This window comes from Aulonocara stuartgranti (genome assembly GCF_965226115.1).
Source record: "Aulonocara stuartgranti genome assembly, chromosome: 8".
NCBI classification, from domain to species: Eukaryota; Metazoa; Chordata; class Actinopteri; order Cichliformes; family Cichlidae; genus Aulonocara; species Aulonocara stuartgranti.
In genome coordinates this window covers 21,945,458-21,972,392 of record NC_138959.1, presented here as the reverse complement: position 1 = coordinate 21,972,392, position 26,935 = coordinate 21,945,458, and the positions used below count along the sequence as shown (strand labels likewise).

At 42.2% G+C, this 26,935-nt stretch overlaps 4 protein-coding genes across 7 annotated transcripts; all 4 read left to right on the top strand.

The window, feature by feature from the left end:
- The first annotated feature begins 78 nt into the window (after positions 1–78).
- On the top strand, positions 79–5,170 carry dmc1 (DNA meiotic recombinase 1). Its single transcript, XM_082544099.1, has 13 exons — positions 79–454; positions 742–786; positions 880–1,026; positions 1,145–1,227; positions 2,783–2,835; positions 2,942–2,983; positions 3,060–3,132; positions 3,243–3,334; positions 3,408–3,481; positions 3,622–3,736; positions 4,177–4,237; positions 4,342–4,458; positions 4,632–5,170. The coding sequence occupies exons 1-13, from the start codon at positions 398–400 to the stop codon at positions 4,699–4,701; spliced, it is 1,029 nt and encodes a 342-aa protein (XP_082400225.1). The 5' UTR covers positions 79–397; the 3' UTR covers positions 4,702–5,170.
- Positions 5,043–15,866, top strand: gspt1 (G1 to S phase transition 1). 2 transcript variants are annotated; one of them, XM_082544094.1, is made up of 14 exons: positions 5,043–5,441; positions 5,701–5,745; positions 7,064–7,336; positions 7,417–7,450; positions 7,657–7,734; positions 7,830–8,010; positions 8,129–8,283; positions 8,525–8,665; positions 11,460–11,553; positions 12,977–13,057; positions 13,203–13,376; positions 14,676–14,765; positions 14,861–15,029; positions 15,123–15,866. In XM_082544094.1, the coding sequence occupies exons 1-14, from the start codon at positions 5,246–5,248 to the stop codon at positions 15,173–15,175; spliced, it is 1,764 nt and encodes a 587-aa protein (XP_082400220.1). In that variant the 5' UTR covers positions 5,043–5,245; the 3' UTR covers positions 15,176–15,866. The 2 variants fall into 2 exon arrangements, with proteins under 2 accessions (XP_082400220.1, XP_082400221.1); XM_082544095.1 differs by lacking the exon at positions 5,701–5,745.
- A 718-nt stretch (positions 15,867–16,584) lies between these two features.
- rsl1d1 (ribosomal L1 domain containing 1) lies at positions 16,585–22,688 on the top strand. 3 transcript variants are annotated; one of them, XM_082544098.1, is made up of 10 exons: positions 16,585–16,601; positions 17,112–17,196; positions 17,430–17,569; positions 17,702–17,840; positions 18,230–18,378; positions 19,651–19,752; positions 20,089–20,182; positions 21,778–21,903; positions 22,003–22,176; positions 22,281–22,688. In XM_082544098.1, exons 2-10 carry the CDS (start codon positions 17,164–17,166, stop codon positions 22,407–22,409), a joined length of 1,086 nt encoding a protein of 361 aa, XP_082400224.1. In that variant the 5' UTR covers positions 16,585–16,601; positions 17,112–17,163; the 3' UTR covers positions 22,410–22,688. The 3 variants fall into 3 exon arrangements, with proteins under 3 accessions (XP_082400224.1, XP_082400222.1, XP_082400223.1); XM_082544096.1 differs by having other exon boundaries at positions 22,278–22,688; XM_082544097.1 differs by lacking the exon at positions 16,585–16,601 and having other exon boundaries at positions 17,095–17,196; positions 22,278–22,688.
- Positions 22,689–25,316: 2,628 nt separating this feature from the next.
- On the top strand, positions 25,317–26,428 carry LOC309713346 (transmembrane protein 238-like). The gene has a single exon (XM_082544901.1). The coding sequence runs from the start codon at positions 25,481–25,483 to the stop codon at positions 25,973–25,975; it is 495 nt and encodes a 164-aa protein (XP_082401027.1). The 5' UTR covers positions 25,317–25,480; the 3' UTR covers positions 25,976–26,428.
- The last annotated feature ends 507 nt before the right edge of the window (positions 26,429–26,935 follow it).

Below are 26,935 nucleotides of genomic sequence, written 5' to 3'. Positions count from 1 at the left end.
CACTTAAACGCAACATTAATACTAACTATTGTTTGGTCACGTTCATTTAACTGGTCAAAATAGAAATTTCCGCTTGCACCTGAAGAGTCAGAAATTCCCGCCGGTGACAAAAGGCCAGTTTTGTCATGAACACAAAAAAGCTATCTTTTAAACTTTAGACACTATATTTGTTTTTCATCCATGAGCGTACTGTAGTTGGCGTCCGATAGCTAATAATCATACGATAATCTGACAGTCTTGTTTTGTAGTTTAACCTGTTTTTCTTTGTTTGTTTGTTTGCCTTGAAAGAGCGGTGTATGGTTAGCAAAGAGTTAGCTTGATTTTAGACTGGCTAAATATCTTAGCTGAGTAATCAAAATACCTTTCATCTTTAATTCTGACCTCATTCTGCATTAAAATGAAAGTTGCAGAGGATCAAGTTGTTGAAGATGATTCTAGTTTCCAGGATGATGAGGTAAGATTTGAGTATTATTTTATTCAGTGCGTGTTAATATTATAGTGTCCCTCTTTAAAGAGGAAAAAAATATGTTAAATGAAGATTTTCCTTAAGATAAAAAAAAACAACAATGTTTAAATAACTTAAAGTTTAAGCTATATTATATTTTGGTTACAAATATTGTATAAAGATAATACAGAAGAGTAGATTAAAACATTATGAAAAGCTATAATCTGCAGGCTTTTTAATGTTATATTTACTCTTGATCAGTTAGCTCATATAGATTTTTCCTCTGAACCTCACAGGAGTCTTTCTTCCAAGACATTGATCTCCTGCAGAAACATGGGATAGTGAGTAAACAGCTGAGCTCAAAATCACTCATCTAACAAAAAGCAATTTGAGTGTGTGAGCATCAATCTGACCCTCCTGCCGTGTGATCACAGAACATGGCAGACATCAAAAAGCTGAAGTCAGTGGGCATCTGCACTGTTAAGGGGATCCAGATGACTACCCGCAAAGCTCTGTGTAACATCAAGGGCCTGTCAGAAGCAAAAGTGGAAAAAATCAAGGAAGCTGCTGGAAAATTGCTGGTAAGACACTACGTTTTGAATCCTTAAATATCTGCTCTGTCCTGTTTATGTCTGTAGTGGGATCAAAACGTGACTGAAAAGACGATTTGTGTTATAGTTGATTCTCTTTATGTTGTAGAATGTCGGTTTCCAGACGGCTTTTGAATACAGCGCAAGGAGGAAGCAGGTGTTCCACGTCACAACTGGGAGCCAAGAGTTTGAGTTAAGTTTTCCTCATATTGGGCCTCATTCACAAACAGTGGACAAAACCGTGTGTACCCTATTTTCATTTTACACGCAAGTCCAGCATTCATCAGTAGTTTCTCACCTGAATTCGTCCATACCTTAATTAAGAACTCCCTCAAACTATCTTTATGCATAAATTCTCGCCACTTGGATGAAGGCTAGAAGGTCACAAAAAATGTAAACAAACGTCTTTGTTTTTGGTATTAGTCCAAAAAGTCAGAGACAGAAAATTTGCTCATATTTATCATCCCTTTCTCAAGTCAGGAACCTTGAAATTATTTTGGAGAATGATCTTAGATTTGATAATCATATTCAGAAAATATTAAAACTTAAGATTGGTGAGAAATTGATCCATGCTTTTAGGTTAGCAAACAAGCAGGTTGAATTATTGTAACGCTCAATTTGCAGGAGTCTCCAGGTCATCAGTAGGACGAATCAGTTCTTATAGATGTGAAAATGTGACCCCACTATTGAAGTCACTTCATTGGCTTTCAGTGCTAGTTCATAAGCCTCTCTGTTGCTTGACCCCTCCAATGTGTCTTTGACTTACTAATTGTTTATAACCCGGTCAAACCTCTCACTGTGCTGAGGTTGCTTTGGTTACTGTGGTCCTGTTCTTTGGAACAAGCTGCCTGCTGACCAGAGGTCATATGCATCTGTGCCGACATTAAAAAAAAACCCTCAAAATGTTTTTGTTACATTAATTAGCGGTGCATGTGTGTTCTTTGTAAAGTTTAATTGAGCTTTTGTTGTAATTGAGCTTTTATTTTGTTTTCACTGCCTTAAAACCTACATAGGTTTTTATGTTTTTGTCTCCCGTGTTCATCAGACTGAGTTTAAGTATAATCAGTTGTGCTATTTAAACAAAAAAGTCATTGACATTGTTGAGCTGACAGATCAGACACTCCTCAGATCCTCACTCTTCTTCCTTTTGTGTGGTCTGTGTTCAGAGCACACATTCAGACTGCACATTTTCTTCCGTTAGGTTGTTCTGTTTGTTTTGTATAATTTTTTATGTCGAAACTTTTCCTTTTCTTACCCTAGAAGACTTCTTGTCTCAGGGGAGATAAAGTTCATCACTTTGTTTATTTGTTTAACCCGAAACCTCCCTTTTGTTATTAACCATTGTCCCTTCTCAGCTGACTCTTTTTAAAAGCTGTGCACTTTCTGGCTTCCTCCTCAGGCACTGTTTCAGTTCCTTCAGTCATAAATTATCCAGTTTTGTTTGTTTGTTTTTTTCAACTTCCCCGCAGTTCACGCAGATAACAGGTAGCGAGCGGTCGTCTACTGGCTCAGAATGCTTGTAGTTCAATAAAATACACACAGTTGTGAATCTCAGGGTTATTTTTCACTGAACTTTGTGCACGCAGTAATCACACTAGACTTTCTTCTTTGCTTCATAGCTTTAGCATATTAATAGATAAATTGGCAGTAACATGGAGGATATAGGAGGATTTTGAGATTTATCAACAGCAGCGTTAGTATTGATTAAACCGATGATTTTACATGTATGTGAACTGTGTCTCTGCAGTAAATTGCTGGGTGGAGGTGTAGAGAGTATGGCGATCACAGAGGCCTTTGGAGGTGAGCAGACGCCCCCCTGTAATGCGTTCCTCTCTGATGTTTTCTCATCTAAATTCATGAATACATTTCAAATTCATGAATTTACTCTCAGTATGTCTTCTTCTAGAGTTTCGCACAGGAAAAACCCAGCTGTCTCACACGCTCTGTGGTGAGTAAAGAATCTTTTTTGTTGGTTTTTAGCTTCCTGATACAGAGTAGTTTAAAACGCGTTCTTTGTCATTCAGTCACTGCTCAGTTGCCGGGCGAGGATGGATACTCGGGCGGAAAAGTAATCTTCATTGACACGGAGAACACCTTGTATCCTTGGAATGAGCACGGCACAAATATATACCAGCTGAAACGCTGCCATGTAACGCTGATGGTAATCTGCCTCCTATTTTCCTTGACTTGTACTTGTCTGATTTGAGTCGCCCGGACAGACTGAGAGACATCGCTGACAGGTTTAACGTGGACCATGATGCCGTGCTGGACAACGTGCTTTACGCCCGAGCCTACACTAGTACGAACATGCATTACAGTTGATTTAGACTGACTTTTTTAGAGCATTTTATAAAGAACTGAAAACTCTGCAGGTGAACACCAGATGGAGCTGTTGGACTTTGTAGCAGCCAAATTTCATGAAGAAGGAGGCGTGTTCAAGCTGTTGGTAAGCAAGAGAACTTTTCTTCTGATATTGGTTTTAGTCATCAACTCTGTAAATCTAATCAAGGTGGAGAACAACACCTAGAAACCGGGTTTCCCTGTTTCTCTGGCCTTTCACTCTGCTTGTGTGCTCGTCGTTGGTAGATTATCGACTCCATCATGGCTCTGTTCAGAGTGGACTTCTCTGGCAGAGGGGAGCTCGCTGAGCGGCAGCAGAAACTGGCCCAGATGCTTTCAAGGCTGCAGAAAATCTCTGAAGGTCTGAATCAGGATTCTCGGTTTTTGTGTGTAAATATTTATGCCATTAACACCTTATCTTTTACACGAACTGTTGGAAACAGAAGTTGCTGGTGGTTGACTGGAAATAGCACCCTGATCATTTTCCTCATATAGTAACCTTTATGTATAAGGAATGTCGGATAAACAATCATCAACATGGAGACAGAATGTTTTTAAAGCTTTGAGATGAGTGTTTCCACTGACTGTGAACTGACTGTGAAACAGTGCGCTAATTGGGCCAATGACTTGTGATTTGTAACTCCTTAGCCACAAAAAATCTTCCATTTTGACAGATGAGGACCAGAAGTTTTTTTGCACCTACAACTCTCACCATCTGGTGACCTTATATAGACTGTAGGTTTAAAGCACTTCCACTTTGGCTTCTATGTTTATGTTTTCTATGTTCTATGTTTTCGTCAGAGTACAACGTAGCTGTGTTTATTACCAACCAAATGACAGCTGATCCTGGAGCCGGAATGACGTAAGATAGCGCAGATTCCCTCATGCTTACAAATAGGAGGTTTTCTGATAAAAACGCCGTGTGAAACACTGCTGAGATGTTCTTAAGTTTCTCACCCATTTCAGGTTTCAAGCTGATCCCAAGAAGCCAATTGGTGGGCACATCCTGGCCCACGCTTCCACCACACGCATCAGCTTGAGGAAGGGGCGTGGGGAGATGAGAATCGCCAAGATATTTGACAGGTATTTAGCAGTTCAAGGGCAATTTTCATAGTGATCAGTTTAATTATTAATGACTTGGATCAAGTATAAGACATGATATGACACTGTAGTGACAAAGATGTGAACGTGAGCAAAGCGTGAAAAGTCTTAGATAAATGTTCTACACTCATCTGTCTCTTCGTGTTTGCTTCCAGTCCTGATATGCCTGAGAATGAGGCAACCTTTGCCATCTCTGCTGGAGGAGTTACTGATGCCAAAGATTGAAGTATAATTGAAGTATAATAAAAGGAAAAGATGAGACTTGCATGTTAACACTGTTCCTTGCTAACCCGTCAACTTGTTAGTTATATTATTTATTTATTTATTAATAGCTTCATTAACCTTGTGTAATTTGTTAAAGATTAAAGTCTGACATATAGTATTGTACTATTTGGTGGTGGTGTTGTTTCTGTTTGAGAGATTGTTATGAAATTAATAAAGAATAAAAATCCCTTTTCTGATGTTTCATACTTGGGTTTCATTGGGGGGGGGGGGCTGCAAGACTGACTGTAGACTTAGCGGGTTTGCAGGTGTCCGGTGCTGCCCTCTGGCGGTGTGCGAGGGACGTGCAGCTGCCGTGCACCACTTCTCGTCAGCTACGGGATCCATATGCTTGTCAAGGCAAGGCTTAACAAAGCAATGGGAACTTCACCGAGCGTGCTGCTAAGAGTCTAAAACACACCAGCAACTAAACCCGTATAAACGGAACCACAAAAATCATTCGCCTTGCCCGGTGGTGGGAAGCCTGTCAACTCTGGAAAAAGCAGCGATGGACACGAGAGACACAGCCCCGGATTCGTGGGAGCTGGAAGAGGATGCCGAGGCCCCTGCTGCCGCGGCGGGACTCCCAACCGCCTTCGCCGCCCTTAACGTCAACGCCAAGCCGTTTGTCCCCAACGTTAACGCCCCGGTGTTTGTACCAAGCTTCCTTCAAGCCAGCGCTGTGGAAATGCCGGCTTCAGATGGTAGGTTAAATTCCAGACAGCTGGCTGGAAGTTAGCTTAACTTGCTAGCTTGCTTGCTAGTCCAGCTAAGTTAGCCTTCCTGTGTGTAACTCGCTGTGCTGAACAGCACAGCATACCCTCTAACTCATCAACAAGTCGGCACAAGTGCGGCTGTGGTGCAATAGCTGATTCATGACGTAGTAGTAACGAATATGTGAGCCGCGGGCAATCTTTTCTAATGAGTAGTTACGAAAGTATTTTTTGTTTTCTTATCTTTAAGGTACCCCTGATCCAGCTGCCAGTATGGAGGTGTCAGAAACAGTCGGTACGCATCCACAGTGTACTCCAGTGCACTGCATGTTCACTTGGTTAAGTTACAGCTCTAGCTCAGGCTTCAGGGGGTAGATACAGGCTCAGGTGTGCAAGATTTAACATCCACGTTATAAGTATCACACCAGACCTCATGCAGTTTTTAAAGCTTGGATGCTCACTACTTGTAAGTAGTTACTGAGCCATATTTGGTTTTCTGTCATTGGTAGAAACCCACGTGCATGGGCCTAGGTAGAATGTGGTGCAACCTCACTCGCTCCTGCCCAAAATAGATCTCCTACTGGCACATGCCGTGATTCGTATGTGTCAAGAGCTGCCCGTCCAAGGCCCCGGCCTGCTCTGTGTCAGTGCACTGTGTTTGGTTACACCAGGAACATATTAACTTTGTTCTGGTGAGGCTTTATTTCCCTCATATTTGGCCTTTTGCCCGGATGTCATACACCTCTGCTTGAGTTATGGGGAACTCATTTTTGCTTTTCAAAGAGTGGCTGAGGCAGGGACACAAAACCAGATGACCGTGTAGTGTACATAAGGACAGATAAGTGAGCGAGCTCTGCAGTCACCTCCCTTAGTCCCATTGCCTGCAGACACATTCATGGAGATGGTTGCTGCAACATTTGTTCCTTCAGATGTCCCCGAACATGTCTCAAAATATAAGTACAGCTTGACGAGACAGCCTACAAAGTCAGCTGATTATAAATGAAGGGCGTGGAGAAGAAAATAGACATTGTACTCAACTGCTGGGCCGCATAATTTCATAGTGACGGAAACTGGAGGCTTATTTGTGTGTTGCCAAGGGAAGATGCTTCTTCTTCTGCAAGGCACAGCACATTTTCAGCGTCCTCTTGCTCCTGATTTATTTATTTTTGACGCGCTTGCGTTGCAGAACATTGCATTGATTTTGTCTTTATAAAGTGGGCAGAGCACGGATATGTAGCAATAGGGTGCTTTTTAGGTTATTTAGAAAGTCCTGCAGCACATATTACAAAGCATGCTGAATTAAAGCAATAGACTATGCAGGAGATGTAGATAAATGGAGGTGAGGCCTGTCTTTGAAGTTGTTTGATTGAAATCTTTGTGCAAATGTGCTTGAAAAGATTTAAGTTTGCTAAAAGATCTGGCAAGATGTACATCAGCTTGACTGAAGCCCAGGATCTGCAATAAGTCAGTTGTCACTTTTGATTTTATTCCTATCATACAGCGTCTTTAAAGTTCCTCCCAGCAAATGAAAAGCAGCCCCCAAGTTGTCGGTGCGATGCCGGTTATTACAGCGGAGTTAGATAACTAGAAATGTGCAAAATGTGTGCTTCCAGCTCCAGTGGAGAATGGAAGCACAGAGGCAGACATGCCCACAGAGGAAGAGACGTGGGAGCAGAAGGAGGAGCCCGGGGGAGACGAAGGAGGTGGCGGACAGGAGGATCTGGGGTCTGGGGAGACCTGCGCGGAGGAGGGAGGCGCAGCAGGGAAAGAGGACGAGGAGATGATGGAGGAGGAAGAGGAGGAGATGCCCCTGCCTAAAGTGGCTCCGGCGCCACCAGACGCTCCTAAGAAAGAACACGTTAACGTGGTCTTCATTGGTCATGTTGGTGCGTTGCATTCGGTTGTGTTTCATCTAAGGCTGTTTATGCAAAGTTATGTTCACTAAAAAATTGGTTGTACTTGCCAGATGCCGGGAAATCGACGATCGGAGGACAGATCATGTGAGTGATCCATTTCTTTTTAAATGTTTTGTGTTGTTTTTGATTCGTTTCTTTATGGAGTTGTTTTTAGCTCAACTAGCGATACAGGAGAATAAAAACACAGAGTTGAATCATCTGTTACAACAGCCGAAGCCTGTGGCCGTCTCGGACGTGCGCTGGGCTGCACGTTTTGTTAACGTTTCCTCCCTTTGTGCCCTCATTGAAAGGTACTTAACTGGAATGGTGGACAAACGAACCCTGGAGAAATATGAAAGAGAAGCGAAAGAAAAAAACAGGGAGACATGGTGAGGGGCGTCGTGTTTTGACGGCATTTACCTTCTTTGTGCCGTACGCACCTTTTTGTAAAACATAAATGAATGCACGAGCGCGGTTGTTGCAGGTACCTGTCGTGGGCTCTGGATACAAATCAGGAGGAGAGAGACAAAGGGAAGACGGTCGAGGTTGGAAGAGCTTACTTCGAGACGGAGAAAAAACACTTCACCATCCTCGATGCCCCCGGACACAAGAGCTTTGTCCCCAACATGATCGGTGGGGCGTCACAAGCTGACCTAGCAGTCCTGGTGAGACAGATCTTTATCCCTGAACCTCAGAAACATATCACCCGGTTCTTTCACGGGTTGATTTAATATAAAAGGCGCTCTCTAAATATTTCTCTCTTGCCTTATTGGTTTTTGCCAGGTGATTTCGGCAAGAAAGGGCGAGTTTGAGACGGGATTCGAAAAGGGTGGGCAGACGCGGGAGCATGCCATGCTGGCTAAAACGGCAGGAGTTAAACATCTCATTGTCCTCATCAACAAGATGGATGACCCCACTGTCAACTGGAGCCTAGAAAGGTGATTTAAAATGGATAATTTGGGAATTTTAATGTTTATTTCGGACTTTATTTAAAAAAGAAAAACATGCAGTATCTCCAGGAAAGTGTTAGTATTAATTTTGGCATTTAAAGCATCACCAGTTGTGGTTAAGTGACTGATTTTATTTGTTTTATTTGTTCATTAATGATTCCAGTGTGATATTTATGTCAAACACAATGTTAAGAAATATTTTAATAATTTTTTTGTTTTCTTCTCGCAGGTATGAGGAGTGTAAGGAGAAGCTGGTGCCATTTCTAAAGAAGGTGGGCTTCAACCCTAAGAAGGACATCCACTTTATGCCTTGCTCTGGACTCACAGGTGCCAACCTCAAGGACCCTGTATCCGAATGCCCCTGGTACACGTAAGTCAGCTCTCTGAACGGCCCCTGAAGTCATCAGGCGTTGAACGCGTGAGCTCTTTCTGAGTATGTCACGCTTATTTATATTTCAGCGAATTCAAATATAGTTCTTGCAGTCTGTATTTCCTGCTCTATGACGAGTACAAAATGATGAGTGCCCGGCTCGGCCTATTATTTGCGTGCGAGAGTTTATTTAAAATGCACGCTAAGTGCTTTGCAGGAAGACAAATCAAAGAGAAAGACAACAAAGGGATAGATTACACAGATATGCAGATTAGTAGCTGACACAAAGCCTGTGAATAAATGTTATGTTTGGAGTGATAAAAGGGGAAGAAAGAAAGAATGAATATTTAAACACGTGGCTTTTTAAGAAAAAATAAAGTTAAGGGTACTACCGTAATTGTCGGGCTATAAGCCGCTACTTTTTGCACAAGCTTTGAACCCTGCGGCTTTTAGTCAGGTGCAGCTTTTCTATGGATTGTCCATGATTTTTGTCATATCGTAAGACGATTTGTTTTGTTTGTTCCGCTGTTGTACGGCACTACGTTGCCTGGCGGAAGGGCATGTGATCAGACACACAGTATCGGGGTTCAAGAGTGGTATGTTGGTCACATGTCCATCCGCCAGGCAACATAGTGCCGTACAAGTAGCTCGAAAAACAAACTTCAAAGTAGCGCTACGCGTTCAGCGGGAGTCGTGGATGATGTGCGGCAATAAACTTGCGAAAAGCAAGTTATGCTCAACTCCACTGGTGGAATCTGACAGCGTGGAAAAGTGTGAAAACATCCATCCATCCACCTGAGCCTAAAAGGTAGTCTGAATCTATTTTTCTGGTGTGTAGGTTATTGTTATGTACTACATTTGTTACTCGTTTTTGAAGCACAGCACATGTTTCGTACTTGTAATTACCGCTACTTGTACATATACCTAAAAAGTTGTGCAAATATGTACCCATAACTTGTTTTTCAAAATATTAATAAAAGAGATGTGTCTCCAAACAGCCATCTCTTTCCTGACAATTCGCTTTGTGCATATTCTCTTACATATGATAAGTCAACATTGAAACACCTGCGGCTTGTAGTCAGGTGCGGCTAATGTATGTACAAAACAGGATTTTCCCCTGATTTTAGCTTGTGCGGCTAATATTCAGGTGCGCTTTGTAGTCCGGGAAATACGGTAATTTAAATATGTGAGTGAATTAAAAAAATGAATAAATGAGCCGTCGAGTGAGGAGGATTCTTTGATTCTTTGTAATTATGGTGCTGACCATATGAATGATTATGATGAGCAACAACTAGAGGGGCACTAGGTGTTCTGTCAACACTTCAGGTTATATTATTATATTACTGTGTAGAGTAGAGAGTTTTCATTATACCCCTCTGGATGTAAAGACACATGGTGACGTCCTGCACTGTCAACAAGCAGACAGGCTGCCCTTGAAAGCCTTCACAGCGCGAGAACACAAGACAAACAGAACACAGTTAGGTCATTGTGCTCTGAACGGCATCACCAGGCTTGAACCTTTATAAGATAAAGTGAGACCTCACCAGAGAGAAGGGTCAGTACCAAAAAAACCACAACACTGTGTCAACCTTACTGACTTTAAGCACATAAATATACTAATTAGTCCCCGTCATCCAACTGGTCACTGCCTTAATCATCTCTTACAGTATAATAATCTATAAATAACAATAATAACAGTGATTCTGAAGTACACAGTGATCATAATGGCCATGTTAAAGCTTAGCTGGGGTGATAGGATAGTTGCTTTGCTGCATAAGTTGATAATTATGTGTGAAGAAAGAATCAATATGTAGTGTTCAGCTCACACTCCTTCAGCCTCTGGTGACTTTGGGAGAATCAGAGGATCAAAATTCTGAGGCCAAAAAGACAATTTGTTTGAATTAAAGGAGGTGATCTATTATGCTGAGTTCAAACTCCACAGTTCTCTGTTGTAATCTGTCAAAGTAGTTTAAAATCAGACTTATGTATTTTACCCTAGGCCTTGAGGCAGCCACTTAGTTAATGAACTCTTTGAAGCACGCTGCGTTAGCGCTTCATAACCTCTCCATTTAAATTTCTTCTCCATTTGGCCCTCTACAGAGGTTGGGCACTGCAGCATAAACAACATTATTACAAAAGTGTGCAGTGAATCTGGGATGTTGTTGCCTTTGAAATGGTTGCTTCAAAGACAGGGACCAGGTTTGCAACCACCTGTGTTCAGCTGCCATCTTTAAAGAGACTGGCGCTTCAAGACGGCGATAAAACGTCTGCTATCAGTTTGCCATTGAATGGGCGGTCAAGTTGGCAGTTGGATGCAATGTGTTTTTGATAACGTGGCAGTTAACTGCGATAAATTGGGGAACATTTCAAATGTGTTGCTTTCTACATGCACACTTCATAATATGCAAATCGGAAAAAAGTGGAAAAAAAGGTCTGAAGCCGGAGCATTAAAGTCACATTTATATGCTAGCTTTGGCTGTGTTTGACTATCTGTAATTGTAACAGTATGCATAAATGATGGGTAATAATGAAAAGATGGAGGTAAGGCTTGTTTACACATGCTGATTTAAATATTTCCAGCATTTATAATGAAGGAAGCCGGTGTGTGCGGTGTTTCTTTGACTTTTTGCTTTACAGAACTCATAAGTCATAGAGAAATAAGACTGCACAGATTTGTTCTGTTTTCTGTAGTGTTGTTTGTTTTTTTTGTGCATTGATTTGTGTGAAGCAAATGCTGACTACAATAAAAACCTTTACTGTTTACTTTTGTTTTGCTTATTTCTTTTTCTAACAGGGGTTTGCCATTTATTGCCCACCTGGACAGTTTGCCAAACTTCACCAGATCAAGCGACGGGCCTGTCAGACTACCTATCGTAGACAAATACAAGGTGAGCAACTGGAAGCTTTTGATCCTCATTTCCTGTAAGAAGAAAACCAAAACCATTGGCAGCTTGTGTTCTGCACAGCTCCGCTCTCAGAGGATGAGTGGGTGTAAAATTTCTTTTGGTTCGTGCTCACTTTGCCAAAATCCTTTTTCGCTCTCTTGTCAGTTTGTCATTTTGCTTCCTCTTGAGTTTTTTTCCCAGAACACACAGACAGTCACACAATGAGCCACACACACACACACTGTGGCCTCCGCACAGCCATTCCTCTTTGAGATAATTGAGCTCCTTGGCGCTCAGCTTGGTTTAGATGTTGGAAGCAGTTCATCACACACTGTAAGCGTTGTTGGAATTGAATTATTTTGAAACAAAAATTGACCATCGGCTCTTCTTCCTTTCTTCATATGTCATCATCTGTCTTTATCCTGTTGTCTTTCTCTCCCAGCGATTGCATAAGAGCCTTATGTAGCAGTTATATGACTAAGTAGCCTCAATTGATGTTCTCCTGAAGTAATGGGATTATGGTTCAGTCAACTGGATGCTGCATACTAATGGTCACCGAGACTGCCAGGACTTTGATACAGCAACCTTTCAGCTGTGGAGAAAACACTGTGCATTATTTTGGTGGTGTCTGAAAGCTCACAGTCATGATCATTATTTCATTTTTTTACTGCCAAAAGAAAAGTATCATATCTTATACAGCAAGCTGCTTCTTCCAAGAGTCCATGTTTTTCTAAGGCTTGCATTAGAACTATGTGCTTATTGAAAGTATGAGGAAATGCAGTATTTAAGACTAAAGTAAATGGGATATGGACTGGCACTTACACATTTATATAGCACTTTTGTTTGTACCTAAGGGTTTGTTTAACATTCCTGCACTCACACATGTGTCGGGGGTAACTCTGGCCCAGTATCTTTCCCCAACCATAGTCTGACATGCAGACTTGAGTCGCTGGAGAAACAGTCCTCTGACCTTCCACTCTACCTCCTGAGCCACACCCACCACAGTCAGAATGGATTTACTGACTGTTTAAAGTGAACTTATATATTTGAACTGTATATTTTTATTTTTGGACTCTACTAGAGTAGCTTTGCATGATTCAAAGTTCAAGATAATCCTTATTATAATCTTGTTCTGAGCTATGGTGCATTCCTTCAGTTCACCCACCTTCCCTTTAAGCCAACTTTCCTGTGATTGGCTGCTCCTCGTAAACAGGAGATTTGGACAGAAGGGGGGCGGAGCTTCTGTGCTCACAGGGATTATTTGCAAACAGCAAAGAAACTTTGACCATATTTGATATGACATTCCACCAGTGTAAAATTATCTATATGGCAGATGTTATTTGGACACATGGGTGTATTAGCGGTTAGCAAAGTATAGTGCATTTACTTGAATATTGCCTCTAACTGTGGGTTTCCTTGTTTGTAGGATATGGGTACTGTTATCCTTGGAAAGCTGGAATCTGGATCCATTAGTAAAGCCCAGCAGCTGGTCATGATGCCAAACAGGGTGAGTCCTCTTCTTGATTGAAAGAGGATCCTGTAACCACAAATACTCAGTTTCATTTTCATTGCCAGTCATATATATTTCTGCATCAATGCAGAAATAGTCTTTCCTCACTTCACGTGTAGCTGTATGCATGTGTGTGTTGCAGCACACGGTGGAGGTTTTGAGCCTGCTGAGTGACGATGTGGAGACGGACGACGCAAGTCCTGGGGAGAACCTGAAGTTGCGGCTGAAGGGCATAGAGGAGGAAGAGATCCTTCCTGGTTTTATCCTCTGCAGCCCCGACAACCTCTGCCACTCTGGGCGCACCTTTGATGCGCAGGTAAAGACTGGATAATTACTGCATGCTGGCTTCTAACTCCTGACTTTGACAGTCGTTAACTGTGGGGAGAAGTTGGGGGGATGAAGGGGGGTGAGGTAACCACAGGTGATGCCATTTATTTAATTTAATGCCAGCAAATAAACTCCTCACCACAGGCTCCTGTAATGAATCCGCTCCCGTGTCTCTGCTGTGTCTCATATTAAAAACAAAACTAAATGCATCCTTTTGCAGGTTGGCTATGTTAGAAAGCAGTCGCCACTCTGGTTGATGATCATGTGTTCACAGCAGGTCTACACAGACCAGCAGAAGTAATTATCAAAGATGAGGCATTTCTCCATAAGAGCTTTGGAGACACATTTTTCAAGCCTGTGTTAATTGCAGAGTTGTCTGATGGAGCTTGCTTTGGACAAGTTGAGCAGACACAGGCTTATAAAGTAAGACTTTTGCCAGACAAATAGTTACTTATGTGTTGATAATCTGTACTTTTCTTTGTGAAATGCTTACCTTCAGGTCTGAAAATAAGCTTAGGCAAGACATCCATTTAAACATCGTAGTATACACACCGCTTTATATTAAGGGGTCACAAGGTTCAAAGGATCTTTTCTGGTATTATAAGAGAATATGTGACGCAGCATGCAAAAACCCACCTGTAGTCCAAAACGTTCATTTTTTTACCAAATGTTTCCTAAAATTTCAAAGCTTCAAGAGATTGTTAACATGCAAAAAATGATTTTCCCATTTAGTAGTCTCTAGTGAGACTCGGGTCTCACTTTTAGTTGTTGATTATCTGCATTTTTGATCTGGAAAAGATCAAAGATGCATTTCATCCGGGCTTGGGACCCCCCCGTGGCTCGGTTGAAGTTAAGATAACAAACACTGGGAATACTGCGAAGCCTGCTTGTTGTTGATTGTGTCATTCCTTGGCTGTTTTCATGCACAGCTGGGATTCTCGGGCAGAATCTTTTGTCAGCTTTTCCTGTACTGTATGTATTGAAACATCTCCAAACACACATGGAAAATACAGCATATAAGGCAAAAAAAAGAGTCAGAAGAAGGCAAATTTTCTTATAATTTCTTAAAGTAATCTTCAGGAATAGTTCTCTAGGCTTCTTGAAGGACATCAACGCTGCTCTTTGGATGTTGACTGCCTTTTTTTCAGTTTTTTACTCTTTATTTTTCTTATATTCAAGAAATTAAAACAAATGATGTGCTTTTGTAACAGGCTACTAACAGCAAAGTATCTAAAGACACAATCTGGTTTTCAAGTCCTCTGAAATGTTCTTTTGGGGTTTTTTTTAGATCGTCATCATCGAGCACAAATCCATCATTTGTCCTGGTTACAATGCAGTCCTTCACATCCACACCTGCATCGAAGAAGTGCAAATTACAGTAAGTTACTGTTGGGCTTACATATTAGTTATTTGGTTATTTCATTCTTTAATTATTTGATTACTCGTGCTAAACTTGTGCAATTCTCACCACAGGCCTTAATCTGTCTGGTGGACAAGAAGACGGGAGAGAAAAGCAAAACACGACCACGCTTTGTGAAGCAGGACCAGGTTTGTATCGCCAGGCTCCGGGCAGCAGGAGTCATCTGCTTAGAGACCTTCAAAGACTTCCCTCAGATGGGGCGATTCACACTGAGAGACGAAGGTAAGGACACCGTGCAGGCTTGAAGTTAGCTGGATTTGTTTTCAGGCATCTTTGAATCGCCCTTTTGTCCCTCAATTCTCTTGATACTATTAGGCAAAACAATCGCCATTGGCAAAGTGCTGAAGCTGGTGCCAGAAAAGGACTAAATGCAACAATGGCAGCATGCATGGAGTTCTTCCACTCGTTCCCAGAGGAGAAATGCTGCTAGAGCCGACCCAAACAGCTACTCTCTCTTTACACACAACTATGCTGAAGAGACGAACAACGACAAAAAAGGAGGGAAGAATAAAATCATGTCAAATGAAGAAAACATGACTGAATCAGTTTTTATGATGAACCATATGAAATGAGAGACCAAGTCCAGTGTGTCAGCTTTCTCATATTGAGAGCTCAGCTATGCCACTAATGTAGCTACATGCCCCGCCCCTTTCTGTACTCCCAGGCCTGACCGTACGGTCTGCTGGCCGCGCCATTTGTTTTTTGAATGGAGATGGATGCAGTGTTGTTGAGTTTGGGGAAGGGAAAAAAAACAACAAAAACAAATAAAGTCCAGAATGATTTCATATCCTGCAAAAAGAGCAGAGTTAGTCTATAATTATCATTTGCTAAGTGCTTCTCCCATCTCAAGAGCAGGATTTAGAGTCCAGAGAGGACATTTTTATTTGATTTTAAGGATTGCTGTGCCAGAGTCTTTAGTTTGGTCTCTCTCCACATGAGATGGTTTAATTGGACTGAGCTCACATACTACTCTGATGAACCAAGGGTAAACACACTCACACGGACAGACCCACACAGCTGTTACATAATCGAAATGGAAAATAAAAGATCAAGCTGTAACTGAAAGGTGTATTTGTCTGATTTGTACCACAGGTTTACAGCAGGGATGTATTGTCAGGTTAAACGACTGCACTCATACACCACATTTCTTTTAGATTTGTTCCTTATTTAACCAAATAACAAATGTCTAACAGTAAAAGACCCATGACCTTACAAATCTGTTTGATGCACTTTTAATTTAGGTTTTTAATATGTAAATGTTCTATGCAGAGTGTTTGAGGGTAGATTAAGGAAGTCTGAAGTGGCAGAGATGCAGGACAGGTGTGAGGGCAGGGAGGTGGACGGGTTCAAGGTGAGAAAAAGATATCAGGGTGGAGAAGAGTGAAGTAATGGTAGCAGCAACAGAAAGGGAAAGTTTATCAGGTGGTAGTGAGATCTGAGGTATATTACGAAGCCAGATTAATGTCTTAACGAGCTATGTTGAGCTTAACGTCAGAGTTTTGCAAGTGAGGAAAGTGACTTTTAAAAAAAAACCTGGCTAAATCACGTGATTAACGATTTGCTCTGCACTAATCTCTTATTTGCCACAGTGCTGCATTTTACTGTTATATTTTATGCTTTTATTTATATTATAATTTTCCTTACAGTTTTTGAATCACCATTTTATCGTTAGCGTCATCATCTGTTATGTCTCTGATTGGAGTTGGTGGCACTTCGTTTCAGCCGGAAGAAGAGTCATGTGACGAGTCACAGATCCGGAAGCAGAAAGACCGATGTGCAAAAAAGGGATTTCCGGTATTTGCTGGCCTGAGCTGTGAAATACTTGTTGAACATATTTCCCGTGAATGATATCAGTTCCATTTTAAGCCAGAGAGAAAAATTTTTTTTGGCAAAGCTACTTTTATATATCCTTTATTTTTGGATGTAAAATTCACACTGACATTAAAACTTTATTTTTCAAGATAGATAAGGCCAATAGGGCAGCAGATATTTTAGAAGCATTTCACAGACTAGGATTTTCATTAGGATAGACAGGATTAGTCCATCCTGAGCTGTCTCCATAGGTGAGATGTTTGTTTTTTGTTTTGTTTTTTACAGGAACTTTATTGAACAAACAATGAGTATAAAACATATAAACAGATGAAATATACAAAAGAATAGAACATGAATACAAATAACCAGGGGTAAAAATAATAATGATTATATAAATACACCCCAAAATCCACATATATGTATTGTTTTGAGAGCCTTTTTGTTGGTGGAATCCGATATTGATTTTATGTACACATATATTTTACGTCATAGCATGACGCTCAACGCATGCGCCCTGGTGTTTTTTGGGGTCCACGTGTGAAGAATGGCAGAGAAAGCTCTACTGGACCGATCGCAGGTAAAAGTTTGATTGATTTGTGATTTCAGATTTGTTTGAATTAGTCGTTTTTAGAATGTTTGGGTTACGCTGCTTGTTAATAAAGTTTGTTACCACGTATCTAATGAGCCAGCTGGTTCCAACTAGCTTCTTCAACATGCTAACACGTTTGGCGTTAGCAAATGCTAACTTTTAGCTCAGGTATTAAGCTGCCTCATTTGTATTGTGGTGTCTTAACTTAATGTGTCTGACAGGTAAAGAAGGCCGTCCAGGCCCTGCAGGCCTTCCTAAAAAACAAAGCTAGTGGTGAAGCCCCGTTTCTGGATGAGACTCAGCATATCAGCCTGCTCTTCACCCTGTGGAAGATACCCAAAGAAGCGCAGACCATACGCATGTGAGCAGCCCAGGCGACTGAATTTTAGTTCCTCCGTCGCAGCAAATGTTTTCCAAATTTAAAGTAATTCGTTGATAATGGCATTCCCCCAGAGTCATTGTGTTTCTTTTGTTTTCTTTTTGTTATCCGCAGTCCCTTGCCCCATGGCCAGCGGTCAGACACAGAAGAGATTTGCCTCTTCACCAGAGATGAGCCCAACATGACCTCAGAGCAGACCCAGAGGTTTTATAAGAAGCTTCTGCAGGAGAGAGGTGTCAAAGGCATATCAGAGGTACGCTGTTCTAAACTGATGTTGGTCCAGGTTCAGCATTGCAAGCAACCAATCATATTGGTGTGAGGTCATAGTAGCATATGGAAAAGCCATCACATCACACCACTCACCTAACACAATAACCATAACTATAGTCCCACAACCCTAATCCTAACCATGATCATGTTCCCACCCTCATTGAAATCTGGCAAAGAGGAGTCAAGTCCACTTAAACTGCTCAGAGTAGGTATAAAGGAAGAAGGGCTTAACTGCCACCTTTTTGGGAATTTTTCCTAAGTAGACATGGGCAAGGTTTTTTGTTTTTTTTGCTATCCTGAGTGTACATTTTTCTGCTTTAAACCGTCTTGTCAGTGGTAAGAAACATTCAGGGATGTGTTTGCCTGTGGCAGATCATACCGTATAAGGTCCTGAAGACGGAGTACAAACCATACGAAGCCAAGCGCCGCCTGCTGGGAAACTTTGACCTGTTCATTTCTGATGACCGCATCCGCCGACTGCTGCCATCGCACCTCGGGAAACATTTCTACAAAAGTAAAAAGTGAGAGCGCTTTTCAGTTTGTCCTGTTTAGTGTGTGTGTTAGAAAAATAAGAACTACGGTTTGACTGTAAACTATACTATATATACAAGGTTTTTTACTTCATGGGTTTATGCCAGGTCATGACATCACCCCCAAACGCAGCAGCAGACTGGCAAACCGCGGCCTCACCCCCAAACACTGTGGCAGATTGCAGTATAACCCCCAAACGCCACGGCAGACCTTGGCAATTTGCGGCATCACTGTCAAACGCAGTGGCAGGTCGTGGCAAGTTACGGCATCACTCCCAAACACTGTGGCAGATTGCAGCATCCCTCTCAAATGCAGTGGCAAGTCCCAGTCTCACCCCTGAACGCGACATCACTCCCAAACGCCGCGGCAGGTCGTAGCCAGTCGCACCATTGCACCCAAACACCGCAGCAAGTCGTGGTAAGCTGCAGCATCACTCCCAAACGCCGCGGCAGGTCGTAGCAAGTCGCGGCATCGCACCCAAACATTCTGGCAGACTGGCCAGTCGTGGCATCGTACCCAAACATTCTGGCAGACTGGCCAGTCGTGGCATCGTACCCAAACGCCACGGCCGGCCGTGGCAAGTCGTGGGCTCACCTCCACTCTTTGCTGTGCCATCCTGGCATGCAGTCGAGTCTTGGAGCAACAAACACCTATTGGGGAGGAAAAAGACAGTGGAAGATGGGAGATAAACTTGCGTCTGTGCGAACACTGTAACATTAAACTCTAATTCCAAATCAGCCAACAGACTGAAACGCCCTCCATATGTCTTTTCTCATTTCGAGATGATAGACCAGTGTAAAAGTGCCCCAATACAAACAGATTGACCAATCATGTTACTTGCCTCTCTTTTCGCGTCGGCTTCCTCAGAAACTCACTGCAGGTGATTCTCCGAGCCCTTGGCAATGCAGCTGCTCGTGCTTCTGTATGAGGATGAATGCAAGAAATTGGATTTGAAAATATAGCATTGAGCCACAGAAGCCACTAAGAAGCGTGGAGGGAGAACATGCCAAAGCAATACAAACTATCACATTAAAAAAAATTCAGCAGCAGAGGAGAAAAGAGCAAACCCAGGTATCCAAAGAAGATAAGAGCTTAATGTCATTTGAAACATTATTGAAAGCAAAGCCCCTTATTCCCACAATTTTTCACCCCCACTTGTGTTCTCTGAACGTTTCTCTGTTTTGGATACTTTGCTGCAAATGACTTTAAGGTGTCGTGTAGCTGCGACGGTTCTATTCTTACCCTTTTGCTTTCTTTTCCAGAGAGCCGCTGTGCGTGAACCTGCAGAGCAAGCATCTGGCCAGAGACATCGAGAGAGTCATCCAGGGGACCAGCCTGAAGGTTACCAACAAGGGCTGCTGCTGGTGAGATTTATTCACGTGTCCCTGGTTTCAGCTTTTTGTGCAGAAATTCCCCTTTATTAAAAACTCTTCGGTAGCAGATGATCTTAACTGCACCTCAGTACAACCTTGTCGATTCTCTGTAATCGATACGGGTCAGACTGGTGCTATAGAAACTCAAAGTAAATCCAGATGGACCTCCTCTTTCTGTGGAGCCTGTCTCTACAACTTTGATACACAATGTTTAGCATCTTACTCGGTTAAAAAATAAGAAACAGTCACATTGGTGCTTCATATACTGCTGCTGTGATCTGTGTGTTTGGTAACACTGTGTTTTCGTGCACTCTGCCTGTGTTGCAGTATGGCACGTGTTGCCCACTCGGGCATGACTGCAGACGAGGTGACGGAAAACATCGAGGCTGCCGTGCAAACAGTGGTCACCAAACTGCGCATGGTGAGAACTTTTTGTTTTACATTTGGTTGTTAGATTTTAGACTTATCACACCCCGACTGAGCTGATCTATGCCAGCTCTCAATAATATTCCTGATATTGAGATGGTAATTGTTATTCTCTCACTGATAGGAAAAGTAGCTGTGTAGAAATGTGCAAATCACAGTAGTTTGAAGCCGCAGTAGTTTTAGAAGGCTTTGTAGTTGCATCAAAGTGATGGCAACATAAATCCCCAGTAAGGCTCTGCCTCTTTAGCGTGGGAGGGAAGTCCCCACAACTGGTTCCAGCACCAGTCTACTGGTGAGAAAAACAAAAATCCAGCGTCTCGGTGCAGAAATGAAGAGTTTTGAGTCGTACGTGTCATAATAGCATGTAGATAACAGCTGATTTGTTTCATTGGCTTCAGCAGTTTTTATTTTGCCTGTGATTAAACGTGATGGATGATGCGTTCAGTGGGATCGGGTCTTTCGTGCAGTCAGTTGTTAATTGATTGTTTCGTGTATGGAAGAAAACGCACCTCTCGGTATCAAACGGCACAATTTTTGTGCAGCAAAATGGGCACTGATCAGCGTTAGGGTTGGGCAATGTGAGGAAAATCTAATATTCCGATTATTTTGTGGCTATGTTGCAATACGCGATAAAATATCACAATATGTCCTGAGCCTCAGTGTCCCCAGCACCGGGGACAAAGGGAGTGAGCTGCAGTTTAAGCCTAAGTGAAGTCAGCGTGTGTGGATCCACAGAAACATCCGAATCTCAGCTAAAAGCTCAAATAAACCATTTCAACAACCATCGAACAGCGAAAACGGCAAACTATTAAAAACGCAGTTACGCAATGTCGTGAAATGTGCCTAAACACAAACAAGGAAGCTACAAACTCACTTGACTTTACGTAACCAAGCAAACAGCACGTGTAGAGATCTCACAGATTCAGACCAAAATAACTTTATGTTTGATAAAAAATAACATGGAATTAAACTTACCGTGCTGTTTTTCTCTCGCCGATCGCAGTCGTAGGTCGGGTCACAGCTGGTTTATTTAAAGTTTTCTTTGGTGTGCGGGGAGACGTTCACACGTGGAGTTTAAAACATTTTTCATTTTGCAGTGGATCACTTTTCAGCTGGTGGAATAACTTTGTGGTTCTTCGACCTTTTCCGGCAATAGTTTAACGGCATGATTTGCAAATTACCGCATTTTGTTTAACGTCGTCCTCGTGAAATCCAAGTCTGAATCGCCTGCCGTCGCCATATTTCTCCTTTCTGATGGTGTATAAACGCGCATGCTCAGTGCAGTGTGCCGGGTAGAAAACTTTCCGGTTGGGAGGGGGGATTAATGATGCATTCGCAGCTTGTGGGAGAAAAAAAACTCAGTGAATTATGTGCAGACAGCTTAATATTTCCATGGCAACCTATACTCGATGGTTACGATAAAGCTATTTTAACCATGGTACGTGGACAAACTTACGATACATCGAGTATATCGTCCAACACTATTTAGAGTTTGCAATTTCAGTTTGGAATTCAAAAAGTTGCACAGCGTTCTTTTATGTATCGATGCAAGTTTTTCTTGCCGTGTCTGATTTGATCGCTGTTTTACAGAAAGGACCAGTGATTAAACTCATCCACATTAAGAGTCAAACGTCGGTGGCTCTGCCTGTCTACACCTCAGACTTGGGCCATCTCTCTGTCCTGGAGTCTAAACAAGCTCAGACGCCTAAAGACAAGGTGAGTACAAGTTAGCACTCAAAATGTATTATTATTTTTTTTGTATAAGCTGCATTTGTTGAAACATTCGGAAAAGTAACAAGTTTGTGTGCATTTCAGGAATCTGCATCCACAAAGAAAAATAAGACGGAGGACAAAGAGCAAGCAGATGCTACTGCAGAGGGCAAGAGGAAGGTGAAGAAGGTGAAGAAAAATAAAGCAGCAGCTGAAGAGGAGGAAGAAATCCCACAGCTGGTTCCCATAGAAACCCCTGTCAAAAAGCCTAAACTGGAGGTCAGTACTTTTCACAGCTGTTTGAGTTGAAGGGAACCTCAGCAGATGATTCAGGTTTTGTTTTTCTTTGGCATCGTTAACGTTTCCTCTGTTTTTTGTGGAAGGCGTCCAAAAAGAAGAAGCTGGAGAAAGCCCCCAAACCCGCAGCGCTGAAGAAAGGAACAAAAGCTCAGAGCAAACTGATCAAGAAGACCGACTCCAAAGTAAAAAGAAAAGTACCTAAAGTGAAATGATCGTTAACGTGGACATTGAATTATTTTTTTTTTCTCTGTTCTTCTTTTTCCCTCTAGTTTTGTTGTATTCTGTGAATGTAATGTCACTGTTTGATGACAGAGACAAAACTACTCATGTGTTTGATTCAAGCCCATCTTGTGCTGAGTCATCATACAGTGTCAGTGCCTTGGACTCGACCTAATCAAGCAGCTAACGTGTGAAAGATTCTCTCACAATTCCCAGTTTTCATATACAGTGTTGGGGTTACGTGCTGTTGTAATAAAACCTGAACGCTGAAATATTTTGTCATTAAATGTGTTTGAAACTGGAGGAGTTGCAGCGGAGGCTGGAGCCTATCCCAGCTACAATAGGGCGGAGGCGGGGTACGTCCTGGACCAGTCACCGCCTGATGCAGGGCTAAAGTGTGGTGCATTAGTTTTCATGTGTACTGTTGTCAATGCACCTAATGGTTTTTATGCAATTTATTGCAAAAAAAATGTGCAATTCTTTTACGTTTTGTGGGTGAAAACATTACACAAGCTCAAATACAATACACATGGTATTACAGGGTTAAGGGCTGTAGTTGGTTAATATGATTACTTGTTGCCACTGACAAATGGAAATGCATTCAAATTATATTTATATGATTAATATGGGATTATAAAATTCAGCTTCAATTGGAGATGTTAAAAGTTTGTTGTTGAAGGCTTACAGCCATTTTCTGCTAAGATTCAAGTGTTCAATTACAGACACTTCACTAGTAACAGTGTTTGAGTGGTTTGGCTGGTGGGAAATGTTGATGAGTGTATAATTTTGACAACGATCCAAAATGTGCTGAAAAAGGCACTCGGTGAGTTTTTGAAAATTGTGGGGGGAATATTGTGCAGCAGGTGAGTCAATCTATTGGTGCATTTTACTTGTTGAACGTGACGCTAATGGCAGTAACCTCACAAACGAGAAACCCCGCTGCTCCGTGATGTCAGCAGATTCAATGCCCTCAAAGGATTCATGACAAGTTAAAATGAAGATTTTATGTACAGTGATGCTAATTTGCCCAATTACAATGACTTCCTGAAAGTAGAGGAGTGTGCACACAAAAATGGATTAATTCCTCCACTATAAAAAATCATTGTTGCTCAACCTATCAAACCCGAGTCTCCATTTAAAAGCTATAATAAGGCAGCAATGTGAATAAAACACTTGAATTTAACTGTTTGCCAACCTCATATTCAGAATGTTTTTGCTATCACGTGCAGGCACAGCCTTGCTTATTGTAAATGAATCACAGTTCTTTATTATGACATTCATTAGTTCTGAAAGGTGGATTTTTTTTTTCAATTTCTCTAATATTTGGAAACTTGCAAAGATGCATAAAGTAATCGAGCAGTGGATGAAGCCTGATGTGTAATCCTGTGAACAATTTAGAGAAGATAATGAGATGCTGCTTTTTTAGGCCTGGAAAGATGAGTATTTTCAGCTACTCCTGTTATTTACAGCTGCACTTGTTGGTCAAATGGCAGCAAAATAATTGTGAATAGGCAACTACACTGCTAAACTGCACTCTGTTTGGGAACCTCTGGGACATGATTTATCAGTGCATCTATGCCACAAATTACACAGACTGTCCAAGGAGCTCACTCAGGTCTCAGAGGAGACCGGAACACCATCCACCTTACATCAAGGAGGATTAGCTCGTACATCAGCAAGGAATAATCATGTGGCTTACATGGTTGAGGATTTATACAGACTATCTATCTATATGTATGAACAGTTGTTTGCTCTAACATGTATTAGCCTTGTTTGCTTGTGCTGGATATGGCTCTGTGCTTGCAAAGCCATCCAGCTGTATCAGATGACATCCCCATTGTTAATGGGAATAATACCTATAATACCTAGCCTGTGCAGCAGCTGTCAGCAAGTAATAGTGCGTTGTGTGTGTGTGTGTGTGTGTGAGAGAGAGAGAGTGGAGAGGGTGGAGTATATCCAATATATGAAACTCTGCATTTCTTTGCAACATAATAATGTCAGAAACTGCAAGCATGCATAACATTCTACACACCATCTGATTCTTGTGACAATAAGCAGTTTTGGGTTGTTTTTTCCCTGCTTTCGAATAGACAGCCTTTGTTTTGGAAGTGTACTGTAACAAGATCGTCCTGACAGCAAGCTAATGAGAGGTGATGACATTGTTGTCATCAGGTGGGCTGCGACTGTCTGTCCTCACTCAGCTGTGTGGGTGTGGTGGCCCATCTGGAATTACAGCGTGTTCACGGGTTACTGAGCAGCAGATTAAGAGATGCATCAGGCAGTCACACACTTGGTCATCGTGCAGATGATACAACTCTTTCATGTGACTTTTGGGAGGTGCTGCATTCTTGACAGATGTCTGCATGGACTGAGAGAATGAACAGAACGGCTCGGGACTGATTTAAAGAAGACAATCGGTGTCCTGTTGAGGTCCACTTGCTATCATCTCCCTTCTCTGTACATCAAAGGTACAAGGCTTTGTTTCAACTATGGAAACTTCTTTTTCGGGTGACTTTGGGAGCCAGCGGTTGTACCCAGACACACAGCCAGCAGCTGCTGAAGGCCCGGGCCGTGCTTACCTCCACAAACCTATCATCGTGATTGTGATGGGATCTCTGATGTCTGTAGCAGGCGCAGTACTTTTACTGCTCCAGTACTCAGGGGTGACTGAAGCGTCCCGCTCTGTAGCCTCGGCCTGCCTGTCTTTAGGGCTGATGTTTGTGGCGATGGGGCTGGTGTGGGTCCCCATTCTGAAAGAGAAGGAAAGGCGGAAACGGATCAGCCAGGGGGCTTGAGCAGAAGATGGAAAAGACTTGATGATGTCAAAGATAAAATGCTATTAAATGCTCTTTATAGTGCTCTGACACATCCAGTACAGTCAAGCTGGTGTGGCTCTTGCTGATAATGGCCTGAGTACACTGTACTTTGACCGTGTCACAGCAGGTTGTTTTATGTTTCTCTCAGCGAGGATCAGACTTGATTGTCTTTGCTTTTACACCGGCTGCTAAAGTTTGTCGCTTTGGATTTTCTTCCATGTCTGGATAAACTCTTTGGATAAGTTATCATGTCAACACCTGTACAGGTGGAGCCCATCATGGAGAAGAGGTACGGAGGAGTTGGCCGCTGCAAGTGCTCATTTTGGTTCGCAGTGGCCCACGACATACTCGGTGTCTTGATTATAATGATTGGGGTGTTTGGAGGACTGGTTATCCACGATCTGTTTGTCTACGGCGGGGCCATTATCCTCTTCCTCAGCCTGATCTGGTGGGTGTTCTGGTACACGGGGAACATCGACGTGCCGCCGGAGGAGCTGGAGGACGACGTGGGCTTGACGAAGCAGAAGAACCGTGGACTGAGCCGGGCGGTGAGGCGCTTGTCTGATCGCCTCGCCAGCGGGATCAGGAACTCCTTCAGAAAGAGCGGCAGGCTGGTTAGACAGGGCCCCCCGGCCGACAACGGAGTTGTAAACGCCGGTGCAGATGTGTCGCTCTCTACAATCTACGACGGCACCCTGGCTTCTACTTCAAACGAATTTGTGAGAGAGACACTGTCAGTGTGAGCTGCTCCACGGCAGAACACAGAGACACGGACTGCGATCATTATATTTGCCTTTTGTTGAAAAGGATTTTGTGTTTGCTCTACCAACATGCACAACTAATGATTAGGTAACAATGAAGTGCTGCCCTGACAAGAGCCACATGATTGTACCTTGCTGATAAGATGCAAACTTTGCACACTATAACAGTGTTTTTACATGACACCGATTAAGAGACAACAGCCTCCTCACTTATCACTATTTCTGATATTATTCGCGTCACAGATTTTGACTGTAAATAGAAAATGAAAAGGTATATTGATAAATGTGTTACGGACAGCCTTTTATTGTAAAAGAACGGCAGTAGAAGTGTGCTAAACACGATCAGAGGAATGATGTGTGGTTTTTATGGTTTTTGTAACAAGTTAAATTTATAACATTTACTCAAATTAATATTTTATGTTAAAAAAGCTTCAATGTCGTCACCCAAAATAAACACATTGTAGTTTTGATGACACAGGAAAGTTCCATGCTTGTTTATGCGTCATGAAAGTGATAAGTCAAGCTAAGTTTAGATCATTCAGCTATTTGCTACCAGCTGTCTGGTTTCAGGTCCCCCTGTGTGCTTATATGTGTTGCAACAATCAATGGCCCTACATGGTAAATAAAATCGATCACAGATTGGCTTCAAACTAAGAACTTAGACCTTTTATAGAGGCACAGACAATAAATCAATAAACCATGTGACGGGATGACCCCAAGAAAGCGATTCAGCCCAGAGTGTGGTTCAACTGAAGCCTTGCAGTTATGAAGGTACACAAATTCTTTAACATTGTGCAGGTCTGACCTTCTGTCAAAGAAGGTTTTGTTACAAATATAAGACGACTTATTATGACTTTCCACATTTTTTTTCGTATGTTACAGTTACAGTAGTACAGACGTGGACAAAATTGTTGGTACCCTTCGGTCAATGAAAGAAAAACT

Bases quoted from the DNA above. Each gene is read 5' to 3' on its own strand.
- dmc1 (XM_082544099.1), top strand. From the start codon at position 398: ATGAAAGTTGCAGAGGATCAAGTTGTTGAAGATGATTCTAGTTTCCAG. The intron at 2,836-2,941 runs GTGAGCAGACGC...GTCTTCTTCTAG, and splicing joins GATCACAGAGGCCTTTGGAG to AGTTTCGCACAGGAAAAACC. The intron at 3,133-3,242 runs GTATCCTTGGAA...GTCTGATTTGAG, and splicing joins ATTGACACGGAGAACACCTT to TCGCCCGGACAGACTGAGAG.
- gspt1 (XM_082544094.1), top strand. From the start codon at position 5,246: ATGGACACGAGAGACACAGCCCCGGATTCGTGGGAGCTGGAAGAGGAT. The intron at 5,746-7,063 runs GTACGCATCCAC...GTGTGCTTCCAG, and splicing joins GGAGGTGTCAGAAACAGTCG to CTCCAGTGGAGAATGGAAGC. The intron at 7,735-7,829 runs GTGAGGGGCGTC...CGGTTGTTGCAG, and splicing joins GAAAAAAACAGGGAGACATG to GTACCTGTCGTGGGCTCTGG.
- rsl1d1 (XM_082544096.1), top strand. From the start codon at position 17,164: ATGGCAGAGAAAGCTCTACTGGACCGATCGCAG. The intron at 19,753-20,088 runs GTGAGATTTATT...CCTGTGTTGCAG, and splicing joins ACCAACAAGGGCTGCTGCTG to TATGGCACGTGTTGCCCACT. The intron at 20,183-21,777 runs GTGAGAACTTTT...GCTGTTTTACAG, and splicing joins TGGTCACCAAACTGCGCATG to AAAGGACCAGTGATTAAACT.
- LOC309713346 (XM_082544901.1), top strand. From the start codon at position 25,481: ATGTCAACACCTGTACAGGTGGAGCCCATCATGGAGAAGAGGTACGGA.